The 21740-nt window shown below is 36.1% G+C and overlaps 1 protein-coding gene across 3 annotated transcripts in view; it reads left to right on the top strand.

Annotated features, from left to right (window-relative positions):
• TMEM144 (transmembrane protein 144) overlaps positions 1–16962 on the top strand; it is a 59811-nt gene extending 42849 nt beyond the window's left edge. For all 3 annotated transcript variants that reach the window (XM_020878185.2, XM_020878182.2, XM_020878184.2), the window contains exons 9-12: positions 1300–1419; positions 3690–3787; positions 9796–9849; positions 15209–16962. In XM_020878185.2, coding sequence (XP_020733844.1) covers positions 1300–1419; positions 3690–3787; positions 9796–9849; positions 15209–15292 — 356 coding nt within the window. In that variant the 3' untranslated portion in view covers positions 15293–16962. The remainder of the gene's footprint in view (positions 1–1299; positions 1420–3689; positions 3788–9795; positions 9850–15208) is intronic.
• The last annotated feature ends 4778 nt before the right edge of the window (positions 16963–21740 follow it).

The following is a 21740-nucleotide window of genomic DNA, read 5'->3' as shown; positions in this document are numbered from 1 at the left end:
AGAAGCACAGTTGTTCTTGGTCCTGGAGCATAATGAACAATGTCCTTGGTAATCTCTTCACATTAATAGTACAATCAGGTCTAAGGGATCTTTTTATGACAACTCAAATGTAGTCTGATAGAAACACACTTTATTTCGATTCACTCAAAACTAATTCAGGGGGGCATAGTTTTTATTTCATTTATTTTATGATCACATAATTAGTATATGCTGTATCCTGGGCACTCTTTTAAGTACAGTAATAACTTGATTGACCCTCAGCAGCTTTACTGTTTGGTTACCATTATTATCCTGGTTTTACAATAAGATGAGACAGACGTGTAAGTTAGTTTACCGAAGTCTCCAAGTTAGCAAATAGTGGATTCAGGAGTCTCACCAGGTGGTCTGTGTTTCTGATTGCTAGATCAAGCTGCCTTTTGTGATGGTCTTGAGACAGACGTGTTGTGATATGACTCAGAAGTAGGATGTAAGACTTTAGAAGAATAGACAAGCCCTTTGACTTTCAAGCTCTCCTCTCTAAGCAATGCTGCTCATCCTCTCGATTTAGTTGAGGGAAGCACTGGGCCCAAAGTGACCTTCTGGCCGAGAACCTGCTACACCCATCTCTATGGAAAAGGGCAATCTGATTTAGTCAGTGGAGTTGGGTTTCTCAGAATTTGGGCCACCATCTGTGTATTAACTTCTCCACGTAATTAGTTTTATAATAAATAATTAAATCCTCTGGAATAACTTCCTGAATATCCTTCTGTATAGCTGCAACCTGGACACTGGTTTCCAGATTGATCAATACAACCTATAAAATCAGCACTGCCAACTTTTTTTACATACTACCCCCCAAATACCATCTACTTGGAGATTTGCTACAGTTTCTATAGCCATCAGTAATATTAAGTCTGAGTACCTGTTCTTAAAAAATGAGATATTAATGTTATATTCACATAATGTTTGTCATTTCTTATTTAGCTTTCCAAGACAATATAAAAGCCAGCCTTTTAGATTTGATTATAGTAACTAACTTCTTAATATTTTAAATATGTTAATTAAAATTCTATATAAATAGCATGTAGAAAAATAGTATGAATTTAAAGCTTATTATATTATACATTATAAATGTAATTTATACTTTATAAATATAAACATTATAAAATGATGTTTTATATAAGACACTATAAAATATATGAATGCTTCCCCTTTACAGTTAAGGTTAACTTTGGTGAGCTTGTTTTATTCTTAGAACTCTAAATATATTTCAAATGACTAAAATGATATGCTTGAGATTTTTATAATCTGTACTTCCAGATTTAGACTACGTTTTTGCACACTTCAGTGGCATCTTCCTCACAAGTACAGTCTACTTTCTGGCCTACTGTGTAGCCATGAAAAATAATCCTAAACTACATCCTGAAGCAGTCTTGCCAGGTAAGAATCTTTACTACAGAAAATCTTCCTACTCTTTGAAAGCACCATTCCCTATTAATTTAGCTTGAATACTCGTCTTCTGGAAATGAAGCTATTCTGTGTGTGTGTGTATGTCTGTGTGTGTCTGTGTCTGTGTGTTCCTTCACTCAATTGCTCTGGCTCAGTTCACCACCAAATATGGAGGCTTTAAAATCTATAAAACTGGATTTGAAATGCCAAGTTACTAATACTAAACCTAGAACAGGACCAGTGAATCTGAGATTGTTTCCTCTGCTGATATACCTTGTATGATGAGACTTTATAGAATATCTTCTTCACTAAGGGTACACGTTAAAAGTCAGAGTGTTGGGGCTCTTTTATTCTTAAAGATATCCGCAAATACAAATTTGCAGTCACTTGGGAAAATAAGCATTTTCTCCAAAACTTAGGAGAAATTATTTTAGAGTTTAAAAAAGGTATGTCAAATGAACATGCTGTTGGGTTTAATTAGTTAGGCATTGTTGGTAATATATATATATATATATATATATATATATACATACACATATATATATGATGAAGAATTATAATTTCTCACATATTTAGGTGTTTACTATAATTCAATGTGGAATATAGATCCACAAGGAAAATTTTTTAAAGAACAAAATAAAGCACATGCCAGAGATTCACTTTGAATGCCTGATTCATTTAAGCCAAAGTGTGCCACTACACCATTATACCATTTTATAGTACAGAATGTTTACTGTAATTCATACATTATAGTAATGGTATAACATGTACTAGTAGATGTAAAAATGGTAGAATGCTTAATGAATGTCTAGTTAAAATATCCTGAAAATTTTAGCTAGTATCCTTATTCAGATTCCAGATTCTTTTTCCCCTTAGCTAAGCATCATTCTGAATTTCACATATTTTTATATTGTCCCTAGGGAAAACAAGCATTTTTTTTTTTTTTTCCAAAAAGTTAGGAGAAATTATTTCAGAGTATAAAAAAGTTATGTCAAATATACATGCTTTTGAATTTAATCTATTAGGCATTGATGGTAATGTATGTGTATATATATCAAATGTATGTGTGTGTATATATATTATATATATATTATGTAATTATATATATATGTAATGTATATATATTATGTAATTATATATATATGTAATGTATGTGTGTGTATATATATATATATATATATATATATCCTGCATTTCAGGCAGATTCTTTATCATCTAAGCCACCAGGGAAGCCCATATATGCTCATACCTGTGTGTATATACAGACATACATATAATGAGAAATTATATATAAAAAGAATTATAAATAATATATAAATTATAAAAAGAAAATTATGTTTAATTATATATATATATATCAAACCCAGGTCTCTTGCATTGCAGGCAGATTCTTTACCATCTGAGCCACCAGGGAAGCCCATATAAGCCCATATATATGTGTGTGTATATATACATATACACACACCCACACATATACAATGATAAATTATATATAAGAATTATAAATATATAAATTATAAAAATAAAGTTATATATAATGCAATTTAAATATGTATTGTGTATTTAAAGATTAAAATTAATATATTTTAATTTAATTATAATTATAAAAATGAATTATATATAATAAGAAATTATAATTTCTCACTTAAGAGTTTACTCTAATTCAATATGGAATATAGATCCACAAGTAAAATGTTTTTAACGAACAAAACAAATCATGTATCAGAGATTCACTTTTGAGTGCTTGATTCATTTAAGCCAAGGAGTGCCGCTACTCCACTATACAGTTTTAGAAAAATGGTCGAATATTTACTGAATGTCTAGCTAAAGTATCCTGAACATTTTAAGCTGGTATTTTTATTCAGATTCCAAGTTTTTTTCCCCCCTTATTTAAGCATCATTCTGAATTTCACATACTTTTACGTGCATGGCTTAGAGTACATGGTGTTTTCAGAAAATGTTCAGACCCAGTACCTTCCCTGGGTCCCGCTCCACTACCCAATCTTTACTGCACCTATAACTTTGGGTACTTGATTTAATGTCAATAAGGTAAAAGGTGATCCTTATATCCAGTGCAGTCACAGAAAGAGAAATGATTTGGTTTCCAAAATGGTCATAGACATGACTCAAAAACCCATGTTGGCTGGCAGTGTTGATAGGAGTGTGTGATATTTTCACTTTAGTGGTCCCGCTCCACCTGGAGTGTGGACTTTTCTGGAGAGGTATGTGGTTGGCAAACGTGTGCTGTCTGTGTGTTTCAGGGTTCCTGTCCGGAGTTCTCTGGGCGATCGCCACCTGCTGTTGGTTCATAGCGAACCACTCTCTCAGTGCTGTGGTCAGTTTTCCAATCATCACGGCCGTAAGTAGCTGTCTTGCATTTCCAAATTCTTGCTTTCCAAATGTAAATCACACTTTTCTGAAGCTTTCTTAGTGAATCACTGAAGTCTGTCATGGAGTTTGATTTTTCAGAAGTACAGTCAGTGTAACAGATTCATGTGGATAAACTGACACCTCTAATCACGTCCTTGATTGCTAAGGGAGTGTTTCTAGTTTCATTTTAACAAGTTTGTTCATCTTTGACACCTTTGCAGTTTTTGTTTGGTCATTTTGCCTAATTTCATTTGGGATACGTTGTAATTTGCTGTTAATAGCAATGTGTGTGCTCAGTTGTGTCAGACTCTGCAACCCCATGGACTATAGCCCACCAGGCTCCTCTGTCCATGGGATTTTCCCAGCAAGAGTACTGGAGTGGTTTGCATTAACTCCTCCAAGAGATCTTCTCAACCCAGGGACCAAACGTGCCTCTTCTGTGTCTCATGCATTGGCAGGCAGATTCTTTACCATTGAGTCATCTGGGAATCTGATAACAGTATTTATCTCTATGTAATAGTTTATAGATATAAAAATTGTGTTTATTGTCACACTTGAATCTCATGGCATCCTTGTGAGATAGAGAGTACCTTAGCCCCTCTTCATAGGGTATGTCAGTGTTTTAAAGAAGGTTTTCAGAAAATACTGAAGTAAAGTATTGTCTCTTGATGGTGCCATTTATCATGCATTCATAATGTAATTTGCTTTGTGTGACATTTTTGAGTGCCAGACATGTAGCACATAGTCAGGTAACAGAAAAACAAAAATGTTTCTTTTGATATAGACAGGACAAGTATTGATAGGATTGTCCCCGATTTGAAGATGAAAAAATGGAGACAGTAGCTAAGAGCCGGAGAAGGCAGTGGTTACCCCCTCCAGTCCTCTCGCCTGGAAAATCCCAGGGACGGGGGAACCTGATAGGCTGCAGTCCATGCGGTCGCGACGAGTCGGACACGACTGAGCAATTTCACTTTTGCTTTTCCTTTCATGCATTGGAGAAGGAAATGGCAACCCACTCTGATATTCTTGCCTGGAGAATCCCAGGGACGGGGGAGGTGGGCTGCTGTCTATGGGGTCGCACAGAGTCGGACACGACTGAAGCTACTTAGCAGCAGCAGCTAAGAGCATCATCTGAAGGGACACAGCCACGTGGACCCCTCAAGGCTTCTCAGTATAGAGTTTCCTGTATGCAGAGCTGCTTTCTGCCTTCAGTATAAAATCCAGTTTAGAATGTTTCAGTTTCCTTATGGTGCCAGGACTGACATGCAAACACACGAATTAATTGCTCTGATTTCTACTCTTGGTATCTTAGATTGTTCAGTTGTTTACCTGCCTCCCCTGTTTCCTAAATCATCATCATAAATAAAATTTGCCTGAAACATTTTAGCCACACACCTGTGCAAGCATACAAAATTGAATTTTTAAAATACATTGTCTAGTCTAAAATGCAGCTGCATAAAAATTTGAAACATCCTTCAATTTTAATAGGAATCTGGGTTTCAAATAGCATATTTTTGACAGTTCTACTGTGTTCATAACATAGTTAGCTTTAGTGTACAACTAAATTCAAATAATAAAGGTTGGGTTTTTTTTTAACTTAAAGGACTCAAATTTTGACATTCTTAATCTGTACTGAGGGAAAATGTTATCAAAATTGAGCAAATTATAAGGAATAGTTTAAGTCCTCATCATTGAAGTGGTAAAAAACCCAAATTTTTCTCCCAAAAGTGTTTGTTTTTCATTTTTTCAAAGATAGGTAGTGCTAGAATTGACCATATAACTGGAAAAATGTAATGGGCAATGGGATGTAAAACTTACCAGTGAAATACTTAAAACTAAATGAAATTAAGCAAATTTTAACTAAATTAGTAGAGCAAAGTATACAATATGATAATGCACCCCGATTAGGGATGTAAATACTGCATGACTGTCATATCCCACTATATAAGGAGGGATGACACATATTGAAACAGGTAAGTCGTTACTCACAGCAAACTTAAACTTGGTCATATGACAGTGATTTTGCCATTCAATCAAGCTGTATTCTTGAACAAATGTAGATTCTTCAAAATGAGTTTGAGGCAATTTTATGTAAAACACACAGATACAATTAAATCACGCAAGGCAAAGAGAAATACAAACACAAATAGAAAATCAAAAGTTTGAGGAAAATGAGAAAGTAAGCAAACAGCACAGACGGTAAACAGTCATGTGATTAAACATTTTTTTTTTTAAAAACATTGCTTTGCTTTGTGCTTGCAGAAGCGGTGAGACAGTGAGATAGTTCATTCTTTTTAACTGGTGACTTTATTTCCTCAGAAAAGTAATTATTTTCTAACAGTAATTTTTTTTTTTTTTTGGTTCTTTTAAAAATGCTGAATTCTTAATAGAATTTATCCTTGGGTCCTTATACGGGAGACGTGGAACAATAATAAATAATATTCTTCACAAACACTTTATAGTACACAGATATGGTTTTCCTACCATTGTTTCTTGTATTAAATTACAGTGAAGACTTAGGGCAAGACATGACTGCCAAAGGCAGTGGAAATAAATTGGCCAGGCAGGTGGGTGTGGGTGGAGGGCCGGTGGGAGTGGTCTCTGTAGCGTCCGGAGACCGACCTATCGGAAGGATGACTCTTGACCACTGTGACGGAAGCAGGCATCTCACCCCCCTGGTGTGGCTTCCACTGGAGCCTGAGGATTGTCTCCTGGGAGGGACAGGTATCTCGGGGAGATGAGTGCCTAGGTCTTTACTGCTGCTGGGCTCTTGCTTGGTTAGTTTCATTGTCATTATTCAGTTCAAAGACGGCTGCTGGGGTCCAGCCCCAGCAGGATCCAGGGGAACCCTCAGGATGAACGGCGTCGGCGAATGAGAGAGAGAGTGAGACAAAGCTCGGGGCTAAGTCTGAAGTTTATTTTCGCACGGCTCCTTTATACCCTTAACAACATCTTTGGGGGAAGTGCATATTGCTTACACACAGGGCATCTCAAAAAATTACAGCAACTTGACCTTCAACAGAAACTGGATGTCACCCACATACTTTTTCGTTCACAAGAGTCTTTTTTATCATTTGGCCTTCAGGCCTGCTAACACTTTATGGCTTGCACCTGGTGTGACTTAAGCAACTTCAGTAGCCGACCCTGTTTTTCTTATAATTAATCTATTTTCTTTCTAATGAGCGTCATCTCTATGGGAACTAGATAGGATTACATTTTACAGAACAGAAATGCAAAGGACTGCAAAAATAGCAGATATGGCACAAAACAGGCTCTTAGTCTAAAAGTTAACTACCTGCAAGAAGTCGCCAGCTAATCTCTATCTAAACTATTTTCTATTAGGCACATTTGTGGCTATCATGTTTGTGGAGCTTTTTTCCCCCGATGAAGGGGCCTATGCTTAATAGTTTCTTTTGTTAGCGTATTGTGCTTAGGATGTTTAGAACAATCAAGAGCATTGTTTGCAGTGAGAGCACGTATTTATCACACAAGCCAGAATGCCAGCAAAAGGGTTTGAACTGAAGCATCTCCTTCATCCCTGGCCCCTTCATAGAGTACCAGCATCCAGGAGATTTATTAATTAGGGTTTTAAGTTGGTCCTCATTCAGTGAAAGAGGAGCAGGAGAGCTCTCGGCAGGCAACACAAGAATCCGCAGCAGGGCGAACAAGAGCAACAGCAGAAATAAGGAGGGAGGATACAGGGTGGGGTAGAGGCCGAGGCCAACCTGGAGGCTCCCTTATCCTAGACGGCCTTGCCTGTCAGGTTTTTTCCTCATGACCTCGTCATGGATGGGGTCCCGGACGGCCTTGCCTGCCCAGTATTTTCTTCATGACCTCGTCACGGGCGGGACCCCCCATAACGGCTCCCGGCAGATGGCCTTATCCACATGCAGAAAAAGTTCAGCCATACCCTCTGGGATCTTACTTTCTTCTTTATTTTCCTCATAGAGCTAGATTTGCTTTAAGTTTAACTTTTTTGATGGAAAATTTCAACCAGACCCACCACCTAGCTTTAAGAAGTATGGATTTGGTTCATCTTGTTTCATCAAGAGTACATTTTTCAAATCCCAGCAGCACACTTTTCCTCCCAAGAGCATGTATTTCCATTGTTAGAACCCATTGGTGACTAGACCAGGAGTTCCTTGAAAGCATTATCTATATAGTTCTTTGGCAAATATTCAGTTAAAAAGCAAAAAGGAGAAGAAAGAAGAGAAGCCCATGTGGCAGGACAAAGGGCTCTGTTTCCAGTCTTCCTCGAGGAGCTCAACAGCTGAATCAGCTTCCCCAGAAGGGTCAGCCTCTCCAGATGCCTCCAGCTCACCTTCTTTTCAAAGGTCAATTTATACACGTGTAGTCTGTGTTCATTTACAACAGAAAAATGCATGATCCCAATGCCAAAACAGTTGTCTCCTTTGTTTAAGATGCCCTCCCTACTCGCAAAGATTCGGCTGTGACTCAAGGACTGAACAGCCGCCTTACTCGGATCTCCTTTGCCTGAACTGAGCCAGTCACACTGACTTATGCTTGGATTACTTCTAGCAAAGCGCTACGTTGCGCCTTGCAACAACCCTTAGGCCACGTCCAAACTCATATTTAAAAAATCATCAGCCAAAAACCTGCGGAGGTCAACGGTACCTCTTGGTATTGTCTTCGCCCATGTACTCTGAAAGGGAGATGAGTTTCCAGATTGAGGATGATAAAGTGTGATTGGCATGATAACATTAATATTTTGTGCCCTGTGCTATAGTTTCCTCCCATCCTGCTCAAAGTCAGTGTGGAATTGCTAAAGGGCCCAGGTATTTCTTGTTTGGTTTGGATTTTTGAGGCTTAGGACCATACATCATTGGTGGAAGACAGTTCCTTTGACCTATTTCTCTGACTGTTGGATCTTGACTTTTCTGGATCCTGGTAAACAGAGTAATGTGTTCCCATTGCTTGGCTTACCTGTCAGTAGTGGAGTCCAGCTCTGCTGATCCAGTCATGTACAACTGGGAAACAGGGGGAAACAGGCTGGGATTGTTTATTTGGAATTCTTCCAGAGTTTGTGCAGGACTTGAAAAGGAATCATCAGAATGCAGATACAATACATCTTTTCCACAAAGACGGCAATTGATCTAAGTTCCAATGTTGTCCTTTCTCAGCAAAAATAAATAAATATGCTTTAAGTGCTTAAAATTTTCAAATTGCAGAATCATCCTTTTTTCCATCTTGTTTCTTCTTTTTGTCCTATATTATTTCATTCCTGTCTTTGTCTCCTGCTCACTAACCCACTGTTTATTTTTCCATCATGATTTTTCCATCTTCCCATAATACTATCTTTAGCATTCATTAGAGTGAAATGTGAGATATAGCTGATTACTGACCAGTAATATCAGTTAAAGTGTTAATTGCTCAGTCGTGTCCTACTCTTTTGCAAACCCATGGACTATACCTGCCAGGCTTCTGTGTCCATGGAATTCTCCAGGCAAGAATACTGGGGTGGATTGCCATTTCCTTCTCTAATTAAGGAAAACTTTAAATTACGTGCTATATTTCAGGTGCAAAATAACATACTAGAATTTCTTCAGTTTTGAAATTATCTCATGCTGAAGGAAGTTGTAAGTGTATTCACACACTTTTTCCTATTGAGCCCGTTTCTAGTATCTGGAGAAACTAGTGAAAAAGATTATCTATTTGCTTATTAAAATATTTTGTTACAAATCACATTGAAGAAAAACATTCTATGGCACACAATATTCTATCATTATTGAAAAAATAAAAATGAAAACCATAAAGAGAAAAAGGAAAAAAGTCTTTGTTTTTCTCCTAACGCTGCTTAGTTTAATGTTGAGTTTGAATTGAGATTATGAATAGTTTTTCCTGACAATGTTGTTATATTGTTTTTACAATCAAAATTTATTTGATGAAAGTGTCAGGTCAGCTCTCCAACTTACTGTATTTGTGTAGAGTACAGTCACAGAAAAATAGTCAATTTAATTAATTTTTTTTTAATTTAAGGGTCCAGGATTTATAGCTGCAATGTGGGGTGTCTTCATGTTTAAGGAAATACAGGTATGTACACAAAAGTGTAGATCCAGTCAAGAAATATATTTAATACTATGTGTTATTTTTGAAAACTGCAACACCAAAGTCCAGGGCAGAAAACATGTGATTGAATTTTACAGGTCAGATATTCAAAGTGTTATCATCTCTAATTAGAAAAGAAAATACTAACTATATGATCATTATTATGGATATGTTTTTCTACACCCCAACATTAGAGGAAAAATGCTTTAGTTGACTTTATTTTCCCTTAAGAGATTTTGGTTAAATCATCCAGTAAAATAAGATAAATAGAAATTTTTTCTAGTGAAAAATGTTAGATAGACAAGATGAAAATTTTTACCCCCAAAATTAAAACATCCTTGAGGCAAATGGAATTTGAGAATAGATTTTTTGTTGTTGTTGAATCTCATCCCTTCCAAAGTCCTCCACATCCAACCAGCATCTTTATAGGGGAATACCCTCTCAAGTGTAAATGATGGTGACTTAAAATGCTTTTACCAAGTAGTTCTAGAATGTGTGTGTGTGTTTTCATTAAAAATTGTTTTTAAGATTTTTCTGCTTTACCTTTATTTGTGGAAAAAGCCTTCAGTTGAGGCTATACAAATGATATTTTGTAGTAGTTTTTACTGAAAACAATATAAATTAGAGACACTGTCAAGGCATTATGAATATAATATTTTTTGTCTTAACAAGAAGCAAATAATTCCTATCTCTAAGAAGATCTGATGTTGCTAATCTCTGGGAGCCATAAAGTGAACATGTCCCAGGAAAATTCTTAAAATGATTACTCAATTTTAGATTGTCATTTCATTCATTTCAAATGAAATGTGTTGACTTAGAAAGTCATAAGATGTTAATACAAGTAAGATTTTCAGGTTAAAGAGGTAATAAATTTTAGAAGATATTTGGATCACAATCTTGATTGCTGTGTTTTTAAATTTGCAAGACAGCTTAAAACATTTATTTATTCTTTTGAATATGTTTTTTATTTTAGTTAGGATTGCTTTCCACAAAAAAATAATTTTATGCCAAAGCACACTGTAAATCTCTTCACAAATATTTCATCTGCTTCATGAAGGGTAATGATTCCTATTTAAGAACTGGGTATTATTCAGCATAACATGCTGAAGCCTTAGAAAAATCACAAGCCTATTTACAACTGTAGGTATAAATAAACATAAACTAAGAATAGATTTATTATGAAACATGTAAAAATTATTTTACAGTAAAACAATACTGAATTAAAAATCTTCTTCCCTGTATAGAAGAACTCACTTGAGCAAGAGATTACCTAAGTATTGGGCCTACTGTTAATTCTTGAGAGTCCTTGAAAGAGACACATAAAAGACAAAATGGCTTTTTAAGATACCTGGAAAAAAAAACTGAGGCCAAATAGAGGAGGGGCTTTTAAAAGTGATAAAACATGACCAAGTAGGATTTAATTCAGGAATGCAATGATGGATCATAATATGTATAATGTAGTTTATTGTACTGTTTTTTAAATAGAAAAGAAACTGTGTAATAGTATATATTTAAAAAGTATTTACTAAAATTAAAAATCAGTTTTTAATTGAGAAAACAACCTTTAACAATAGGAGGAATAAGAAATAAGAGAAAGCTTTAGTTGATATAAGATGTCTATCAAAAACTATGTAAACACATAACTAAAGTGAAACATAAGCATTCTCTGTCAATTATATCTCAATAGAACTGAAAAAATATGAGTTCTCTATAAGTCAAAGATCTTTCCATCATTGCTGTTACTCAGCATTTTCTGGAAATCATAGCCAGTGGGCTAAGATAAAATTAAGACATAAGAGAAAAATAAGAAAAAATATTGTTTGCATATAATATTCCCTTCTTTAAAAGAATTGGCTGAAAATCTGGAGAACCAGTAAGATCACTTTGTAAGGCACTGAAATATAAATATTAAATTAGTAACTTTCCAGCATGCCACCAAGAACCAATTAAAAAGAGAAAAATAAATGCTATTAATACCAAGAAAAATGATAAAAATGTAAGAAAATAGCAAGAAATATGCTGGATTTATGAAATAATTTCCTGTACTGCAGAAGCTTACTACAGAACATCAAAGACTGTCATAACAAATGAGCAACTCACCATATCCCTGATAGAACAGCTCCCTGTTGTTACTGGGCAGCATCTCCATTCACCATCAGTGTAATTCCAATAAAATCCCAGGGTGCTCCATAGATGTGCAAGTGAGTGCTTGAGTTTGGCCAGGTATGTATGCAAATAAAGAGAGGGAAGGCAAAGCTGAAAGCACAGCAAGTTTTGTTGACCTTTTGGGCTTCCCTGATAGCTCAGTCGTAAAGAATCTGCCTGCCAAGCAAGAGCCAGTGGGTTCAGTCTCTGGGTTGGGAAGATCCCCTGGAGAAGGAAATGGCAACCCACTCCAGCATTCTTACCTGGGAAATCCCATGGACAGAGGAGCCTCGGGCTACAGCTGAAAGCTCAAGGAGTTTTGTTGACCTTTTAACTCTACTTAAAACACCTTACAAATCTGTCTACAAGCAGAACTTAAGGAGTGTCCAGTGTACTTGTCATTCAAAGCAGATGCCTGACTGCCTTTTGACAGATGACTTAAAGGACCATTTTAAATGCTTTATATGCCAATGAGTTTAAGAGTTTAACTAGACACTGAAACCAAAATCCTATTTGAATATTTTTAATTATTTTTCTTAAAAACAAAACCCTAAAGGAAAACCAAAGCAATTTTTTTTAAAGTTTTCATTAGTTAGGGTATAGTTGATTTACCATGTTCTATTAGTGTCTGCTGTACAACAAAGTAAATCAGTTATACATCTATATACATCGACCCTGTTTTAGATTCTTTTCCCATATAGGTCATTACATATTGAGTGGAGTTCCCCATGCTGTACAGTAGGTCCTTATTAGCAAAAAGTTTTATCTTTGTGACTTGTAGGTCCTGTCAGCTGTGTCTTGAAGCAGTCCTCGAAGACACGTATTTAAAAGTCCACAACCTACAGCAGTGAGGACTTAATTGGAGATCCGAGCACCGTGTGGAAGAGTTTAAAGATTTTATTTCATTTCAATGCCATTAGTGCTCTGGTTGGACACTTTGCCCTTGTGACATTCTTTTCTATCTGATATCTGTTCCTCTTTGGAAAGTTTGTTTTAGAATCTCATATTTAGCTATTTTAAGCTAGACCGCCAGTATATTTTTAGCAACACACTTTAGTCAGAATGTCCACAGTAATCCCAATGCAGGGAATTGTTACCACAATTTACAAGTCAATAGCGACTCCCAGATAAAGAATGAGATGATCTGTCATTTTAGCACCTGTCTCAGAAATCCACTTTAAACACTTTTTGCTTTTGGGAGAATGTTAGCATGCTCTTTCTAAGAGTTAGCATTCACCTTTGACAAAGTAAAACTATTGCTTTTGCCCAAATATAATTGGTCTTTTTCTCTAGGAGACTAGGCAGTTTGCTCAGATTGTTAACCTTAAAAGGGAAAAAAATTTTAGTCCCTGAGAACATTGTTCTTCTGTCTCCAAAGACAATAAAACAGAGAGTTTACAACATATTCACATAATTTGGTTGTAAAGTGCTGATAATTGAGACCCCATATATTGTTTTTCCTTATGTCAACGATCTCATTAGTTGTTTAATTCACACAGCACATTTGGAAATTGAGTGTATTGACTCTGAACAAATATTTATTGAATGCCTACTCTGCACCAGTACTGGTAAATAGGGAAAGGCTGCACCCTTTAAGAAAAAGTTGTCAGGGAACCTTAAAGCCTTCAGGAGTGTGTGTGTGTGTGTGTGTGTGTGTGTGTGTGTTGTATGTGGGTGTGAGTAAATTAGCTGCCCTGTCTTGGTAAGGTTTTATGATGTCTTTCACTTGTAGAACTTATACCAGTGACTTCTGTAGAGTTTGTGCTGACAGTGAATCAGACAATTCAGCCAGCCAAATCCAACTTAAAAAGACCTCTCTGGTCATCAGATAGATGCAGAATCACCTGCTCTAACCCAATTCTTTATTCAGATGAAAAATGGGGATATACATTTTTGACATTTTGGTTATATATTAATTGTCATTAGTTTTACTAAAAGCTGATAATAGTATCATATTATTTGACTACCAGTAGATCTCAGTGTAATTGAGATCCTGTTCCACTTGCCTCAGAGTATTGGGTCTACATTTAAACAGTTATATAGACTGTTTAGCCTTGCAATCATTCAGAGTAGAACAGCCAGGGCTATGTGGGAGCTTGAAATTATTCCCTATGAAAGATGGTCAGAGGAGCTAAAATATTGACCAAATAAAAAGATGCTTCAGAGATACAGCACACTTATTTTCCAGTGTTTGAGGGTTTATCTTGTGGGAGAGAGATTAGAATTGATCTATCTGTACTCTCAGAGATGGAACTTATGAGAAATACAGTATTTCTACTGAACACAGAGTGGTATATGTTTGTTCATATAAAGATTGGCTGGCATCCTCCGTGGTTCCATCTTTAAGACCAGTGCACCCACATGTAGCTGGGGGAGTAATCTTTGTTTCTATTTCTCCCTTGCCCTTTAGATTGGCCTCTGTCCTTCCATCTGCACTTCATCCTCTCTTCCCGGGCTGCGGTCACCTCCTCCCTGGTCCCCTTGCGTCCATTCTGGCCCCCTCCAATCTGTTCATCATCTGCAAAAGTGTGGGCTTTACAAAATGCAAGCCTGTCTTTTCAACATACTTGGCTCTGCCTGTTCCTCTCATGTCTTCCCATTACTTGAAAAGTAAATCCAAAGTATAACATGGCCTCTAAGATACCGCCTGCTCAGGCACATGCATAGCCTCCAGCCTCATGGAGCCGCACTTAATTCACTGCTCCACCCTCTCAGACCTTCTTTCAGCCCCTGGCAAGTACCATGTTTCTCTTACAACAGAGCTTTGCACACACATTCCTTCTACTCAAAATCTGTATCTGCTGCCCTCCTCTTCCCCCAATTCACTGATACTCAGGAGCTCAACTCAACTCTAGATCTGCTTCCTTAAGATTTCTTTGTGATGCATTCACAACAGCCACCGCTGTTTGCATGTTACTCATTCCCATCTCCCACATTACGTGAGTCACTGAATAGGGGCACGTTTTCCTTGCCATTTTAATCCCCGAACATGCGGATGGAGAGTAGGAGTGCACATGTATTTATTGAATGGGTAATGATAGAGGACCTGAGAATCTGGAAGATTCATAGAAGGAGAATGGAAAAGCATACAGAAGGTAGACCAGATGGTTAGTAAGGTCCACAGAAATCTTGAGAGTTTGTGCTTTTTACATATTTGATTCAGGTCTTCCTAATGGCAGTTATTCTTTTTATTACTCAGGGTCGAAAAAACTACCTGCTGATGATGCTTGCATTTTGCATCATCTTGACTGGAGCCTTATGCACAGCTTTTTCTAAAATTTGACAACCACAAGGCCAGCAGATGGCAGCAGGACTTGAGAACACTTCTCTCCTGGACACAAGAGATTGTGCTGAGAACAGAGCTCATGTTCACACACCAAGTGGATCTTCATCTGTCCTGGACTGGGTAAATGATTTTCTTTCCCACAAATGTGACACTGAAGGAAAACCAGCTTTCAGTCAAGTGTAAAAATGAGAAGTTCTTCTAATGAACTGTTTATGAAGGTAGGATTGACCTCATTGTATCTGAAGATGCTGCTTTGACCACAATATGTGTTTACTGGTTCATAATCTAGCAAACAGTGTGGCATTCATATGTAAAGCATTTTGTATGTGTCCACATTTCCAAAATATGAGCCTCATTCATGAAGACAGGCATAAAAACGTGGGGGGATGAAGCAGGAAGAAGACTTATATTATGATGGAATTAGGATCCAAAGATATCTGGAGCCTTTGTGAGCAAAAGTAAATGTCAGAGTCGGCAAGTGAATGTTAAAAAGGCCATTTCATTATTTTCAGCCCAGACTTATTTTTACTTCAAATTAATGTTGCCCGATTCTCAATCACCCACCCAGTTAGTTCAAAACACCTTTGATGTCACCAGATAAAATCCATCCTTAGAGAACAAAAATTTCCCACTGTTGAGAATATGTGTGTAACACATATACATATGTTTACAAGTATACACCCGTAAAGACACATGCATATATTGAGTGTTCTACTGTAAATTGAGTGTAAAATCTAGAATTGCTGAAGCAAGATTCTAGCTTATCACACTCCCATGAATACACACACATATATATATGTACTACTCTAACTTGTGGAGAAATTCTAGAATTGCTGAAGCAGGGTTCTAGCTTATCACAGTGAGAATTTTAAGGAACCAATACACTCCATTAGATGTACAATTTAATTTTTTTTCTGAAATATATTTTTTCTAAAACCCGTCTTGTAACCAGTGGTTTTCTTCAATTTTTAAATGGTGGTTTACACTAGGTCAAAGAAAATCACAGAACATGATAGTTGTCTTTAAGAAAACTGAAATGGAACTGCTATTACAATGTTTATTACATTAGTTCCCAAACTCTTAAAATAATAGCATAAAAAAAAAACTGGAATAGTGCAGTGTAAGTTTCACCCACTCCCACTTGATGATATCACGTTACTTTGCTACTTGGAGGGGCAAAATATGTGTGACTCCCTAGCTGATCTGTGTGGGTTTAAATCCCACCTCTGCTTCATCTTAATTGTGTGACTTTGGATAAATGTTCTGAATCAGATTCTTCATCTGTAAACTGGGGCTATTGCTAGCATCCGTCTCACATGGTTACCAGGAAGTTCAAATTAGTGAAAATCTATATTTTCATGATTGTCTGGCACTTGGCAAACAGTGTATAATTCTCAGCTGTTATTATTACATCTTATTTGAGGGAAAAAGCCTGTGTCTGTAGATTGGAGAATACATTGTAAGAATTGCTTCCCTTACCACTCCCCCACGACGCAAACAACTACTTATACCTGTCTGTGAGTACAGTTTAAAAATGGCACTGCCTAATTGTTGAATTGCAAATATAAATAAATATTTGATTAACATCTTCCAAAATTTCATTTAATTTTAACCTGAAATGTCACTAACTATACTGATAACTTTGAATAAATTGATGTGAAGCAAAACTATTTTTCTCATTGAAATATATTTAAAATTTTTTTATATTAATGGCATTGAGTTATTTTTTAGTTGAGATTGCAAATTTGTATGCAGAATTTTAAATGTGAAGTAAAGCAGTTGCAGAGGAAAAATGAAAGAAAAAAAAAAATCTCATTACCACTGTATAGCTTCTGCTGCCAGGCAGTGCCTATAGCGTTAGTGAGAGTAGTGTTAGTAAAAGTTAGAGGAAAGAAGCTTTTTCAAAATGCTTACCAAACCAGCACCTTTTTAGGTAGAGACTGGTCTAAATGGGCAATTGTAGATCTCCACTTTCTTTGCTTACCTTAGAAAGTTAATGCCCATGTCTTTTGAAGTTTGGGGCTTAGTATGGTCAGATTCTTGTGTTTGCATTAACTTTGTCTTTGCTTTCTGTCTCTTTGTGCAGAGAGGCAGCACTTATTCCCAGTGAGACTGGCATCCAGAATAAGAATTTTCTACTATCACAACAAAAATGCCTGATTACTAAAAATCCCTAACAAGTGTTCAAGAATGAATAATACAACATTTCCTCTAAGGCCCCGTTATACTGATTTATTTGTACTGATAGAGTTGCTACCTCTTAGCCTTGTGTGTATCAATATTGGGAGAGCTTCTGAAAAATACACTCAGTAAAAAGATGAGTTGTAGAACCATGTACATGGTAGTGTGATACCATTTTTTAAAAATTGTAAAAATCAAAGTAATATGTACATTTTCTATAAATTCATATGTATGCAACATGTTAGAAAAACATGTACACCAAACTCATAAGGTTTGCTTCTAGTGAGGATAAATAAGATCAAAATGGCAACACGGGGTCAAGGTAAACTTAAGCATTACCTGTAGTCCTCTACTTTTTATGATGATGAATTTTCTATGTGTTCATTAATATGTGTTAAAGAATCAACAGCAAAATAGTTCAGAAGCATATGTCTAAATGTTGAAGTAATTAAAACTAGGCAAAGAGAGTGTTGAAGGAATGTTATTTTCCTCTTTATCCTTTTTGGTACTGGTTAAAATTTCAAAACAAGAATACATACACACAGGTACACACAAATAAAAGCAGCAAAAATCAAGACAGTTGGGAAAATTTCCATCTTGGGAATCCCACCTCCTAAAGGTGGATGCCAGAAACTCACTTTCATGGTCTCCCTGCAGTAGGATCTAGGCCTAATTCCATGGTCCTGCTTGAGATCTTGTGAGCTACCTAACATAGTTGTTTCAGAAACTTGGCCTCATTAAAAAAGCACACACACACACACAAATATCTTACAGTCTATTTATTAACTTTAATGAGGTATAATTTGCATCCAATAATATTCTCCCATTTTAAGTGACCAGTGCTATATGAGCTTTAGCAAATAGACACTCATATAAGCACCACTGCGCACTACACACAGAACATTGCCAGCAACCCCAAAGGTTCCCTTCTGCCTCTTTGGAGCAGAGTGATTCTTATCACACCTAGCCTTATGCTCCAGGCCACGAATGATCTGTTTTCTGTCATTCTGGATTACTTTTTGCCTATTCTAAAATTTCATATAAATGTAATCATATATAATGTATCCCTCGAATCTGATTTCTTTCATGTTCTAGCCATTTTTGAACAATTTTTCTTGATCTCAATTATAATTTATTCTCATTTATTTTCCCTAGTGAAAGAAAGCATATGTGTGTATTCAAAATAACAACAAAAGCAAAAATGACTAACATTTGGAATTATTATATTTAAGTGTGTGATGTATCCTGCTCCAGAAATTCACTGTTTTAAATTAATAGTGTAATTAAAAAGAGTTCTTAGCTACTCTTTGAGTCCATCCCCATTCTCTAATATTCTCTTTTGAGGAGCTGCAAAATATTAAGCTGCTTAAACCAGATCACCTCCATTTTCTGCATGTTGAAAAAAAAATGCATACTCTTGGGTTTCCTACAACGGCCTAATGGATTACTATCTCTGGGTCTGGAAAGTATGAATTTGCACTTTTTACAAGTGCCTTTGGTGATTCTTATCACACCTGAACACTAAATTATTTTGAATCTGTTGACTTATACCTTGATATTTAAAGGATTTCAAAGTACTAAGTTCTTACAAAATAAAGAATATTGTCTTCTACCTTGAGAGGAAGAGAGAAAAGTTATTTTTAAAAAACAGGTATTCATTTAATTTTATGAAGGTTTGGGGGAGAAAAAAATGAAATGCTTAAAACCATTACATTTACATGGTATTTTTAGGAAAAAATAACAATAATAATAACTAGGCATTGTATTATTATTTTTGGTTCAAACACTTAATTTCCATATATTGAATCATCTCCAGTTAGTGGCCACATCTATTTTTACTTCAGATTCTGCAAACTGACTCTTTAATAATAAAATCTCTAACACAATTCATATTGACAAGATCTCACGAAAACAAACAAAAATCCCAACTTGCATATGGATATTTTGCAGCAAGATCCAGTGAAACAAATCACTGGAAATGAACTGGAGAGGAAGGTGAGAATTGTTTTTTGTGTGGAGACAGCAGGCTGCAAGCCTGACCCCAACTTACTGCTTATTACAGGTATAAGTCACAAATACAGCATTCCACATGGTTTTCTGGAGAACCTCATAGAGTCTTCCAAGACACTGGCTATTTTTTCTTTTTTATGTGCCTTTCTTCTTTAAAAAAATTTTATTGGAGTATAGTTGACTTATAACATTGTGTTAGTTTCAGGTGTACGGCAAAGTGAATCAGTCACATATTCATTCTTTTTTGCTTCTTTTCCCATACAGGTCATTACAGAGTATTGAATAGAGTTGCCTGTGCTATACAATAGGTTCTTATTAATTATCTAGTTTATCTATGATAGTATGTATATGTCAAGTTTATCCCTTCCCCACCTCTGATAACCATAACCATAGTTTGTTTTCTATGTCTGTGAGTCTGTTTTTGTTTTGTAAATAAGTTCATTTGTATCATTTTTTAGATTACACATATAAGTGACATTATGTAATATTTTTCTGTATCTGACTTACTTCACTTAATTTTTTTTTTAATTTTTAACTACATTTCATTATTATTATTTTTTTAGTGTGCAAGTCTTTTTTTTTCATTTATTTTTATTAGTTGGAGGCTAATTACTTTACTATATTGTAGTGGTTTTTGTCATATATTGACATGAATCAGCCATGGATTTACATGTATTCCCCATCCCGATCCCCCCTCCCACCTCCCTCTCCACCTGATCCCTCTGGGTCTTCCCAGTGCACCAGGCCCGAGCACTTGTCTCATGCACCCAACCTGGGCTGGTACTTCACTTAATTTGATAATCTCTATGTCCATCCAGTTCAGTTCAGTTTCTCGGTCATGTGATCCTGCCACCCGGTGAACTGCAGCATGCTAGGCTTCCCTGTCCATCACCAACCCTCAGAGCTTGCTCAAACTCATGTCCATCGAGTCGGTGATGCTATCCAACTATCTCATCCTCTGTTGTTGCCTTCTCCTGCCTTCAATCTTTCCCAGCATCAAGGTCTTTTCCTATGAGTCAGTTCTTCACATCAGGTGGTCCAGGTATCAGAGTTTCAGCTTCAGCATCAGTCCTTCCAATGAATATTCAGGACTGATTTCCCTTAGGATTGACTATGTCCATCCATATTGCTGCAAATGGCATTATCTCATTCTTTTTAATGACTGAGTAATATTCCATTGTATATATGCACCATACCTTCTTTATCCATTCCTCTGTTGATAGTTGTTTATGTTGTTTCCATGCCTTGGCTGTTGTGAACAGTGCTGCTATAAGCATTGAGTTGTGTATATGTTTTTAAATTAAAGTTTTCATCTTTTCTGGAAATATGCTCAGCAGTGGAATTGCTGGATCATATGGTAGCTCTGTTTTCAGTTTTTTAAGGCATCTCCGTACTGTTCTCCATAGTGGGTACACCAATTTGCATTTCTACTAAAAGTGTAAGAGGGCTTCTTTCTCTCTACACCCTCTCCAGAATTTATTGTTTGTAGATATTCTGATGGTGGCCATTCTGACCAGTGTGAGGTGACACAGCTAAGAAAGATATTTTTCCTTTTTCTCTTACCAACAAGGTACTTGTAAGTACTCTAACTCATTCATACCTCCCATAATTAAAGGGTTTATAAGTTTGTCTTTCACATATACCATAAAGTACTGAATTATGAAACTCACCTCTATTTTTTGCTGACATATAAAGCTGTTTTGTCTCCCTTTGAGAATTATATGAGCTTTATAGGTGATTGATAGTTAAAATTATTATGAAATGTAAATGTTGCTTAATTCATCATTATATCTCAAAAACATAGCACAGTGTAGACACATGGGGGAAAAAAGTTGACTTTTTTTTTTTTTACCATATACCCTGAAGAATATCTTTAAGTTACAGTTCAAAACTTATTACCCTTCTGGGTACTCTGATACTCAGATCCTTTTATAAGAATTTTTGTGGTTTTGCTATTTGATTTTTTTGTTCTTTGTTAGGTTTTGTTTTTTGTATTGGGAGAGGTTGGGTTTTTGTTTAGTTTTGTTTTGTTTGGCAGTGGTGAACCTGAAATCTCCCAAACTCTAGGTCATTTGGGGGATTTTTTTTCCCACCTGTTTCTTTCCTTTTCTCTGGTTCTTTGCCCAGTCTCTTTATTTTTCTCCGACACTTTAGTGACCTGAAGACTTGAGAAATTCCCTGGGTATTGCTGGGTCTCTGGATCTCACTCTCTCCCTTCCCCCACTTTAGTACTTAATCCTACTTACTGTACCTA

The sequence above is a fragment of the Odocoileus virginianus genome, chromosome 12, assembly GCF_023699985.2.
Source record: "Odocoileus virginianus isolate 20LAN1187 ecotype Illinois chromosome 12, Ovbor_1.2, whole genome shotgun sequence".
Taxonomy (NCBI): Eukaryota; Metazoa; Chordata; class Mammalia; order Artiodactyla; family Cervidae; genus Odocoileus; species Odocoileus virginianus.
The sequence above is the reverse complement of the archived record's forward strand: the minus strand, read 5'-3'. Positions and strand labels throughout refer to the sequence as shown.